The sequence below is a fragment of the Engystomops pustulosus genome, chromosome 5 (assembly GCF_040894005.1).
Source record: "Engystomops pustulosus chromosome 5, aEngPut4.maternal, whole genome shotgun sequence".
In the NCBI taxonomy this organism is placed as follows: Eukaryota; Metazoa; Chordata; class Amphibia; order Anura; family Leptodactylidae; genus Engystomops; species Engystomops pustulosus.
The window spans coordinates 185,564,427-185,576,586 of NC_092415.1; the positions used below are offsets into that span (position 1 = coordinate 185,564,427).

General features: G+C 41.2%; 1 protein-coding gene across 17 annotated transcripts in view; it reads left to right on the forward strand.

Annotated features, from left to right (window-relative positions):
* PARD3 (par-3 family cell polarity regulator) overlaps positions 1-12,160 on the forward strand; it is a 420,270-nt gene that overhangs the window by 125,571 nt on the left and 282,539 nt on the right. For all 17 annotated transcript variants that reach the window (XM_072154020.1, XM_072154026.1, XM_072154024.1 and 14 more), the window contains exon 3: positions 5,737-5,917. In XM_072154020.1, coding sequence (XP_072010121.1) covers positions 5,737-5,917 — 181 coding nt within the window. The remainder of the gene's footprint in view (positions 1-5,736; positions 5,918-12,160) is intronic.

Sequence of the window (12,160 nt, forward strand, 5' to 3'; positions counted from 1 at the left end):
TATTGCCAGTCAGATTTTTTTCAACAGAAGGGGCCAAATGTGAATCCTTTTGAAATGCCCTTGCCCCTCCTCATTTCCCCTCCTTTGCACAACAAAATGCTTTCATGCTCTTTTTGGAAAGCTATGAAAAGTTTATCCCATCCCTCTGCTTCTACTGTCAGTGGTACAAAGCTGTTTTATGCCATCTGCCGGACTGAAGATGTTTTAAGATGCTCCTAACTTTGTGTGGCAGATGGTTTCGGTATTCTGCCAATCCAGTGCTGAAACCAGAAGAAGCATTCTGTTTTTTTTTTAAAGAAAAATTATTTTCCGTTTTTTGCATTTTTTTTTTCTTTTGTTGCTTTTTAACTATGATATGAAATTACTATTTACGCTGCTATAACATAGAAGAGACCAGACAAGGTTCTCCTCCAGTGTCGGACTGGTGCACCAGAGGATCCTCCGGTGGGCCTCGGCTCTAACCTGATATAGGGCACTATAAATACAGCATACACAACCTAATTTGGAGGCTAGTAGGGTCTATTTAGTAGAGGATGATGAAAGTTGGGCTCCACAACTATTTCATCTGGTGGCTCCCAGTCTGACACTGTTGAGGGTATAATTGAGGGCATTGCTCCACAAACCACCACCAACCTGTTTTACAGTGATGTTGCTGTATGCTCCACATTCCTTTGACTCTTCATAGTCAGTGTTAGCGGAGGACATTTTTCAGGACTTGTAGGACATTTTTTTGGGCATCCAAGTCCTGAAATAATGGTAATTACTTGCAAACTGCCAGTAGTTGCCATTAATTTCCCCTTCATGCCCCCTCCAAGAGAGTCACCCCTTTCCCTCCTGACTTGAGTGATGTCCCACAAGAGTAGTAAATACTCCTAAGCTACTTTCAGCTGCAGACGACTTCTTCTTTTGAGGTACCTGACCTATGGGACATCAGTTTGGTCATGAAGAGACCCCCTAAGATGACTATTCAACGCCTTCTTGACTCAGTACTCGTCCCTTCTATGTTCCTGTGACTTTTTTTAAACAATTTGAATGAAGCATTAAATTTTTTTTAAACATAAAGCTGAATCTCCCACAAAATAGAAGGACTTCATTATGATGCTATCGTCACCCTGAAATTACACGGTGGGTGTTTGAAGGTCTTTACCCTTGTAACAAGTCTTGCATTTACTTGCAGCAACACAGTGGACAGAAAGGATTGTGGAGCTTTTTGAAATTGTTGACTTACTATTATCACCATAACGAAAGATAGATGGATTTTGTACTAAGACTACTTGGGGCAGTGATGGCGAACCTATGGCACTGGTGCCAGAGGTGGCACTCAGAGCCCTTTCTGTGGGCACTTAGGCCATCACCCCGGGACAGAGTTCACCAAACAGGACCAAATCCATTAAATCTTCCAGCAGCCCTAGGCTACTCATGAGATGCTGCGCTCAGCACTATTTTACAGCAACACTTCACGGACTGTTTGTAACTGCTTGAAAAGTTGAGAAGGTGTTAAAAGAAGTGCATTATCTTTGGAGGTCCTCCTGCTGGACCCACCATTCTTCATAAACGGAGAGACCATGTAGAGAAGCTACAATGATAGTCTGAATTTGCCCACCTTCTTTCAACTGTATTGGTGGCCTCAGGTGGCTGATACAATTAAAAAAGTGGAAGAACAGGTAGCAATAAGTTACTGCTTAATATGGCACATTGGCACCTCAGGGTAAATAAGTGGGTTATGGTTGTAGTTTGGGCACTCGGTCTATAAAAGGTTCGTTCTCACTGACTTAGGGGGTGGTTTCGCACACTGTAATTCCATATCTTCTTTTATTCTACTGTAGATGGGACGACTAAGCTAAGTGGCTCCTGCTCCATCCAGTTGCCTTTGAGGACTGGGAGGAGGAGGAGGAAAGCATTTTTTATATAGTTCACAATCTTTACAAAATAAAAACAAGGTAAAGAAGGTGATCAATATAGGAAGGATTGAGATCATTTTTGAATTTTTTCCTTTTTTTGTGTGGGGATTTTCAGTGTTTAGTATTTCTTTAACAATTTAACTATTCACATCCTTGTGTTAATAGCGTCTTTTGTCCAAGGTTTATATAAAAGCCAGACGTCCACCCCCATTATCTATTCAACTAATGTTCAAAAAGGATAAACTGAATCTCAGAACATTGTGAAGGAAAAGCTCCCGGTGAGCGAGAAACTGGAATACACTGGAAACATTTCCTTCTTTTACTCTTAGAAATCCAAATTTCATCAGCGTTACGATCAAAGAACCTGAAGAAAATGTAAAAACAAGAAAAATCCCACTGAGGAAAGCGTTGCCGGCCGTGTTTGATCCGAGCCTGGCTCTGTAGTGCCCATCATTGCACACTGTGCCTATATCTTACCACTGTGCAACATCATCTAAATCCATACGGCGTTGGCGCCTCTTTCTTTCGGTGATCGCCTACACGTGGCGACTCTTTGTGTATAAGTAAATACAATGTCTCTTCTTTGTTATGACTCGGAGGAGACCTATAAACACAATTGGTTGCGATGTCCGTGCGCCCCTTGTCTTTGTCTTATTTGGATCTCTTCTGTATGTCTACGATCGCTCTAAGATGTCACATCTGTCACGTTGTTTTCTTTGAGTTCTTTCGGCTCTCTTATGGCTGTGTTCTTTTTGGATATTACATTGGCACTTCAGCTTCTGATCTAAGGAGATGAAGAACACTTGTGGTTGTTGTTGAAGGAGCCCATTTCTTTTTCCCTTATTTTGGGATGTATTGGTCTCCTCTAGATTCTGGGGATGAAACTCAAAGCAGTACACTGGGAATGGAGGACACGTTCCTCTGTCAGGCTGATAACTATGACTCCCCTTGCTCGCTGCCTCCTGTGGTTGTCAAACATCACTTCACACTCAAAGTCACTACTAATTCTTCAAGTCATGAATTATTCAATGTGTTTGCAATTCTTCTCCCCAGATGTAGACAGACATAACTTTAGAGAAAGTATCTAGAGTCTTAGAAGATTTCAGTGTTCCAAAAAAGGTATCTCCGTAGCATTCCTCTGTACAGATAAGTGTTTGTATATGCATCTTACCTTTTGACTATAGACTAGAGAAATTCACTATAATATAAAAAATAGCTTTATTTCTCTCATGTGTTTTCCAAGATGTTCCCATTTTAATCCATATGCTAATGAGCCAGATTGTGCACCCTCAGCAACTGGAGCACTGCTATTCCTACTTTGACCACGTTGTGAGAAGTATGGGGTGACGCTGAAATAAAAGAAACTTGATTGAGGTAGGAATTGAAGAGGTCTGGGTGCTGAGGATACATCTCAGGTGCTCCAACCGCCTCATTAGCATATGGAATAAGCTGGGAACATGTTGTAAATTGTATAAAGGTAGAAATAATAAAGGACATCACTTTATATTTCTCTGCGACGTGCTACCAGTAGGTTATTGGACTTGGTGGAGATGGTAGACCTCCCTTTAATGATCATCTCATTATTGGTTACTAGAACATATCCTACTGTACAATATTAGTGAAGTTTCATTCATTATATTTGGTGGTTTTGAGCTGGTAACCAGATGCCATACCTATTAGGTAAGAAATGCCTAAATTTGTGACTCTTCTCAGGACTGTCCGTGTCCTTTTAGGATAATGGAGCAGACTTCTGAAATTTTGTTAGATGCATTTATTTTTCAAAATTTGGGTTGACAATCGTCATGTCCCGGAATGCTTTTTTCGACTAAACGCATCACAGCACATGACACATTTCACATAGTCTTTTTCTGGCCTGGTCTCTGTCTTTCCATAATTTTGTTCCTACAAGAGAAAATGATCGCATTAGGTCAATTTTGACTAGTTTTGCCGTCCAGCTGCTTATTCTCATTTTCAGATGTAGTATATGTGACATAGCAATTATTTCGGAGAGGCAGGCTGCAGCGGTCCTTGTACAAGTCGATTATTTCTCCAGATGATTGGTGGAGGAGTAATGAGTGGTAACATTTCATGGCATGTAACCTTATTATTGCTATGCTTTTCTATTGTTGTGTTTATGAACATAGTTACTAGACGACTACCTGCTTTTTACTTAATTGTATTATCGAAGTTGGTGTCTTTATATTGATTTTCTATTATGCTTGTGCGGTATAGATGTTATGAGTGCGCTTCAGAAGCAACTTGGTGGTTTAGTAAATATTACCGGGCGACCGCTGCCGATGAACACGTTCAACTCATGAAAATGGATCAAACACATTTGACAGGACTGAACACATTTCATATGATGCAGTGCTTGAGTGATACTGAAATATGGTGCAAGGACTCCCTGTCTTGCTGTCTGAAATGTTACACTTCAGGGAGTCTTTGTATCATGTTTCTGTATGATGCAAAGAATCTTGCCTGTGCATTGTGGATCAGCAATATGGGTCTATTTCCATGGTATGAACACATTTGTCTGCAGCCGGCCTTAAAGAGGACACCACCACCGACTACTAATAAACTTTTTAATAACATTTTAGGCAGTGTACCAGCCTTTTCACCGTGGCGAATGCTGGATGATAAAACTGTTGCATAGGTTGTAGAACTCTCAGTTCTGAGTTCTCTTGGTTTATGCACCGGGGGCGTAACTAGGAGAGTTTGGGCCCCATAGCAGACATAGACGAATGCCCCCCCCCCCCCTACCCAATGAGAAATTTTAATATTTATACACTTATGTGCACACATTTATGCAGTGATATATACATTTACCGTATACACTTGTACAGATCTGTCCCAGTGGCAGCTAACCACATGGGGGAAGTACACAGCTGGAAATAGAGATGAGAGATCCTTCGTTCTGTCCTACTATCCCTTCCCTCTCTCCGACATTTCTTATCTAAACTGCCAATTCATGCTGTATACCGTGGAAGATATGCACTGTTATATACATATTATGCTGTATAATATGTTAGTAATGGTGCACATCTGCCATTCTTTAGTGTGTCAATTCAGATTCTGGGGGCCCCATGACCTTGCCAGGCCCCATAGCAGCTACTGCTGTAGTTAAGCCCCCTGTCTGGCACATGTATGGTTCACTGTGTCACAACGTAGACCTCACAAAGCTAGGCACTTTCCCACTAATGCCGTGCTCCTAATTGTCTAGATGTGGGTCCAAGTATATTGTCGTCTTGTGTCCGGTCGTCTTGCGTAGAGGAAATGTGTGTTCTTTTTGTGTTTGTCTTGTTTTTGTGCTTTATTAATATATAGGCTCTTGTTTGGTTTGGCTTCCCATGTAGCACCCAGTCTTTGAAATATGGTGACAACCATTTTATGGTGCTGATCGTATGATTTCCTCATATTCAAATGCTGCTCCTGTGTGCATGTGCGGTCTAGATGTTCTTTATTCTACCCATTCATTAAGGAAGGACATTTAAATAACTCTTTGAAGAAGATAATGTTAATATGCAGTAATATTTGTCATTACTTTTCCATTATTTTTATGCTAGGTGATTCATAGATTTTACATGAATTAACAAAATATGAATTTGGGGTGCAATTACTTTTGAATATTAAGAGATAATGGAAAAAAATCACTACAAAATTTATTAACTTATCAGAGAGACATTTAACCTATAACTTTACTATATAAAAGTAGCTATGACTTGGTGTCCATATCTGTCGCCTTCTGTGTTATTGTTTTGCTAGTAGTATTTCTTGTGCCAGCCTTCTGCACGTCTTGGAGTAAATTTGATAAGTTTTTATTTTCTTCCATCAACAGCTTGTAGCTATATATGAAGAACAAGATCCACATCATGGAGGAGATGGCACAAGTGCAAGTTCTACTGGCACGCAGAGCCCCGAAATCTTTGGCAGTGAACTTGGAACGAACAGTATGTCAGCCTTCCAGCCCTACCAAGCAACAAGTGAGATTGAGGTCACCCCTTCAGTCCTACGAACAAGTAGGTAGCATTTAATGAGTATGCAGAAAAACAAGTCATTTTTACTTTCAGGAAAAATTATCTTGACTATATCCTGGCTGTATGTGAATATGAGCTCTTGATTACCTGAAGAAGGTTAACATTCTTGGTTGACAAAAATTGTAAAACTTTGTGAAATTGGACTGTCGTGGAAAAAGTTGTGTGCTGGCTTTAAGAATGGCATTTTAAAAGGATAACCCTTCAATAATCATAGATCTTGGTTTGTATGGGCTTCATGTTGAAGGAACATTTGTTGTCTCTTGGCTTACCTAGAAAGGGCAACCTCTGTGCCTAACGATACATCCAAGTTTTCCAGTTTGACCTCGCTGGCACACTCCATTCAACAGCTGAGGCGGTCATGTGCTGCCACTATTAATACATCATAGTGTAGGAAGGAAAAAAACTTTTCCAACCATACAGGAAGTGGAGGCTCTAGTGATTAGTAGAGCAAAAAGGAAGCTTTCCGTCATGTCCCCTTTTTTGGAACTAGATAGGAAGTGGAGATACTGGTGATTGGTTTGGCTGAGAAAAGCTTTCTGTCACGTGACCATTGTTGTAACCTGACAGGAGGTGTTAGTGATTGGTAGATCAGATAGGAAGTTTTCTGTCATGTGACCTGCATTGGAACTAGACAGGAAGTGGAACTGCTGGTGAAAGTTCTGGCACAGTTAGACTTGGTGATCGGTATAATGGAGAGGACGCTTTCTGTCATGTGACCTTTGTTGGAGCCAGACAGGAAGTGGGAGATGCTGGTGAAGGTTTTTGGACCATTAGTTATTTTAGTGAACAAGTTCAGTTACGTTTACCACTGATTCTCCTCTAGAGAGGTGTTACTACACCAGTCATTTAAAGGGGTTGTCTATGAATTTATACTGATAGCGTTTTTCCAGGTGAATTGTTTAAGGACGGGTTATCAATTTAACATGGCTAAGCCTTTTAAGGCTATTCTGATACTGTATACAGAAATGGGTAGGATTACATTATCCGCTATGATCACTGTGCTCCTAGTGAGGACAATGTCTGTGGCTTTAATTTACATTTATGAAAATTACAGAGATGAAAGTGCATCAGCTATTCCTTAGACCATATATATTTATACTTTATTCTACTCTAAGCCAAAAGGAGCTAAAATGGGAATTGCCCTTTTAATGCCGCACTGTTAATCCTTCAATATTCCGGTTCTTGACTTGTCTTTCCCATTGTGTCAGTTTCTCCTCTTGGTTGTCGGCTCGAGGTAATAAAATATGGTGGCGTCAGTAAATGTATGTTGAATTAATAGTTAATGGTCTTGGAAATGATTGAGGGTTTTTATAAACAGGCTGCGGTGACCCCAGTGCATAATGCTCTGAGCCGGTGCCATAGGTCAGTGTGACTGAAGAGCCGCATTTCACAAAGGCTGCAGATTCTGTTATGCGAAAGGGAAATAAATTGCATATTTTTTGGTCATATATTCTTTGCTTTTTAATACTAAGCTTATGCTTTTTCTTTTGTAAAAACCTTTGGCTAATTTAGCATGGCACAAAAGCCTAGTAATGCGTTCGTCATTGTGAGGACATTTACGTAACCAGTATAATTTACTTTAATAGAACGCGGAGACCGAGATGTAGGATGTGTCTCAATTGCGTAAATAGGCTGTGCCGGTAATTATAAGGTCCGCTTCTTGTGCCGTATGTATAAAGCCACATTCATTGTGCTTTAGACTTTTATGACGGAGTTTTGAAGGACTTCAATTTGGGACCCTGCTGCATCTTGTAATTGGGCACTGCGAACGTTTTACATCTGTACATCCAGATGGTCTCACAATACACTGATGAAATTGATCCAGATCAGGCGTAAACTTTATTATGAGCTTTTCGAAATTCACCATTCAGCATGAACTTTTGAAATAATAAATGGGACATGAGCCTTTTATGCATTGATCATACCAGTTAACTTTTAAATATTTTTTTCGGGAATTTGATGGAGATGGCCTATACTTTGGCTAGGTCAGGGGTTTCATAGTGGTGGGTGTCCGGTGTGCTCTATCCCCAATCATCTTTTGTTCTCCGCTGCTTTTGGCATTAAATCTTTTGCCTTTGATAAACATTTAGACACGGAGCTGTGTATCACTTGCACCCCTATTTAGACAGCTTAAATTTTTCTGGCCAAAAGCTTACCCTGGATCCTATTGTCATCTGACACTGTGAATCAAATCCTATTCATGCTGTCCGGTCCTAAATCCATGAACACATTAAAGGACCATCATAGGACCAGTTTAGATGAGTTTAGATTTCTGCACAGTGTACACTTGGGAAAATACAGTGATCTAAAAATTATGTGTATTTCAGTGATTTAACATGGCCATTGAATAATTGTAGTTTTATTCATGTTCTCTGCGATACTGAATGAGGCCTCGTGCACACAAACATATTCTGGGTGCACGAGGCAGCAGACGGTAGTGCTCCTCAACCCTCCCCTCTCCTTTGACAGTCGAGCACCCGGCTCAGTCAAGATGCAGTGGGACACTGACATAGACCTTAATGGGGACACTGATTTGGCTTCAAATTGTGGGGTCAGATCGTGGCCCCATACGATTATGTGCAAGGGGTCCAATCATCGGTTTCTACCTGGGAACTATCAACAAGCTAGTGTTGGGTCTGTTCATGCCACAACTTAATGATGAGCGGACCCTGTGTTTGCTTCCAGTTTTTGGGTTTGCCACGCACGACCCAGACATATGGCCACATTGGCTGTTTGGACGCCAGTCGAGCAATATGTCAGTGTCGTGCAGGCCGAACCCAAACACAAACATCTGGTTTGTTCTTCTCTAGTGGCAACCATAGTTGTAAGGGATTCTAATATCTTCCAGATGGTTCATTTATATTAGTTATTTATGGGGCAAGTGGGTATGGTTGGTGTATTTCAAGCATTTTTTGACTTGTCCTAATAACATGGATGAAGGTATTTGATCATCTTCAGTTGTACCAATAGATGTCAGAGGGACTCCAAAAATCTGGGGTTCCTTAAAGTGGGGGGGGGGGGGGACAGAACTGTGCTGATTCTTTAATACAAAACGTTGTATGTTTCATGTTACCGCTCTTTCCTCTGTCGACATGAAGACCACCATGAAGCCCTGACCTACAACAGATGAATCCCACGCCAATTATTATCTTTTTGTATATATAAATTTGCAAGTATTTCTCAAGCCGGCGTTCCCTGTAGAGTTCCTGCCTATAACTAGATGTTGATGTGTTTTCCCGCGTCCCCCGGTTGTAGGTGGGTAGTTCACAGCTGATGATTGTTAAAGCAAACTGATGTTTATTCCCCGCTGAAATCGGAACACAAGACGCAGGTGAAAATTGGCAATCCTAATGAGCAATTTGGCAGATCAAACGTGATGTCAGGCCGAGAGGAGCCCGCAGTTTTCTCAAGCAAGTGTTTACCTCCCCGTAACGAATCTGAAGCCTTAAAATAAGGGTCCGGGTAACCGCGGCTTTTTTACAGCGCGGCCATGTAGCAGGCGCTCGCTCCCGTCCCTTGTTATACGCCAGCTATTTATTCAGATTGAGTCTTCGGGGATAAAATCTGTTTAGAAACACATTGCTTACATTTACAAAGAGAGAGAAGTGATGAAACACAATCTTTTCAGACAGCACAAACTGAATGAAAACGTTCCCCCGGATTCGCAGAGGATGATGCAAATGTAAAATTGCTGCCGCTTTTATCACGTAGGGATGGGTTGCTGTGAATGCCTTATTTTATCTTTCAAATGGGTTCTGAGAAAATAGGGCAATGTTTTGTAAGTCCGGGATATTTACAATGTGTATCTGATCACATTCCCCTTACTTTGCTGTATATGGCATTAAAGTCAGTAAGGAGCTATAAAGCCAGGCGGGGAAACAAAGGGAAGCTTTGGATATAGGGCATGCAATACTTGCAGAAAAGGCATAAACAACCAGAGTACCTAATGTTAGTAATGGTGGTCCATTAAAGGGATCATCTGTGTTAGGATCCTATTATATCTCGGTATCACCTACACTTGCACAGCTTGGCTGCATTGTGCTGGTGCCCTGGCGTAGAATACATTTTTACAATGTTCTATTATGGAATCTTGGTTTATACATGGGAGGGTCTTTTATTGCTACGATCGGGAAGAATGTTTAGAATAAGGTGGCGGTGCCTGGTTGACCTGCAATTCTTCAGTTTACCAGAGGGGACGCTGCAGAGGATTTGAAACCCTGCTGCTAGACAAGATTTACAGAAGAAACTGGATAAATTCTAGCTCTTTGAAGTAGGGGAGGTTATGTGATGGCGCTCTTTGTAGCTAGCAGAAGAGCCTTGTGTCTGCGTCTGTGCAAGTGCCGATGTCTCCTGCAGAGAATAGTAAGGTAACAGAGCTCCCTGATCCCAATCAGTCCGTCCATCCCAGTCTGTGGGACCTCCTGAATTATCTGGTTGGTGTCTACGAATAAACAAGTGAATGTTAACAGGCTTTAAAGAGTGCACAGCAGAAAAATGCATTGATCTTTTAGGGCTTTAGATCTTTTTACACAGAAACCTTGATGAATCTTCCCTATCACTATTTTTACAGCAGGGCACCCTCACACAGCAGCATATACACTTCATGGATCTTTTTCACAGATTTTTCCCTGCCTCATGCTATATAGAAATGTGTTTAGCTCGCTGTATTTACTTGTTGGAATTTCTTTGGGTTTTCTCTTACTTGATGAGAGCGCGGGCAGGTGTTGATACACTCATCTTTAGAGCAATGACAGAAAGAGGTTGGTCTCCACCCATTTCTCTTCTGAGGAAGATATTTGACATAGAACAGAAAATTGCTACAACTCTACAAAGAAAATGGTAAGAATAGTTAAACCGTTGAGTTTCTGTAAAATAGTGAAGAGTAGAAAGAATGATTAATGCTATACTTGAGGGGTCTGGTAATTAGAGGGCTAATATCTGAAGACCCTTTAACCTCATCATGTATATGTATCCTTAACCTGCCCTAGGTATTTGATCGTAGCGTTTATTCAATTTTCTATAAAAATTATTTTAGAATGGTTTCAGTCCAGTTTTCAGCAGTATAGGCCTCCAACACTTCTAAAGCTGGAACATTTGTAGTGTTCACTCCGCTTCCATGTCATGTATCCTCATTTCCTATTTTTAGTCAGATTATATTTTAATCCCCCTGCATTACAGCGTTATCAGTCCTGGTGCGCCTTTCTGAACACGGCCATGCTGTATTATGCTGAGCTTTGGCAGAAAAAAAAAAATATTGGCTCTGAGCAGCGTTCACTGATGTCAGCTACAACCAGTTGATAAAAATCTTGTTAACTGCTGAGATCTCCAGAAGGGGTTTAGTCGCTTTTCTTGGCGCCAGAATAGCTTTGTGTGTTTCATTGCTTGGCCTCGCATTCCTGATTTGCTTCATAACCCCTTACAGAAGGAAACTTGGGAATAGTAAATTAGAAAAGTTATAATCCCATGTAATAAGAAATAAAAATGCTCATAATGTTTTTATTTATTTTTAAATAAAGTTTTGTCGGTTTATGACCAACCATAGATTAACCATTATAATACACATTGGGGCACATTCACTTACCCGTCCTGACGCATTGTCTGACCGGAATGCACACTGCCGTGATTCACTACGAATGTGCGCCCGATACCCTGCATTTGTCGCTTCCTCGCTCAGGTCCCCTGGAGTTCACCTTCTTCTTCCTGGTACATGGAAGTGCTTGACCATGCGACAGAATTTGAAAGTTAAATCCTGTGCTCAGTCCGAATCAGTCGGATCGTCCAACGGCCCGTCCACGATTTCTGTCGCATGAAAGCCAGCGCAGCCACGCCACAATCCCATCACATGCGACACAATCCCCAGTTAAATACCTGTCACAGCAGTGCAAATCCCGAGAACGTCGGAATATCAGACTAGAGTGCATCCGTGGACCCTTAGTAAATAAGCCTCACTGTGTTAGAGGCTGTTAATGATCATTGTAATTTCTTATACTTGCCAAATTTTTCTCTTACACATTTGACTTGCGTTTCAATGTTTTCGCTTTTGAGTTCTCGTGTACCTTTTAAAATAGTCACACATTGTCTCCTCCCATTTATCTTTTTGAGCTAGAGCTAACCAGATGTGAAATGGGGGGACTCCGATAAAGTTGCTTAACCAATTTTTGGGATGTAAAAGCAGCCATGTGGTTGGCAGTCGACCTCAGCAGGAGCAGCTACCTTTCAGAAATT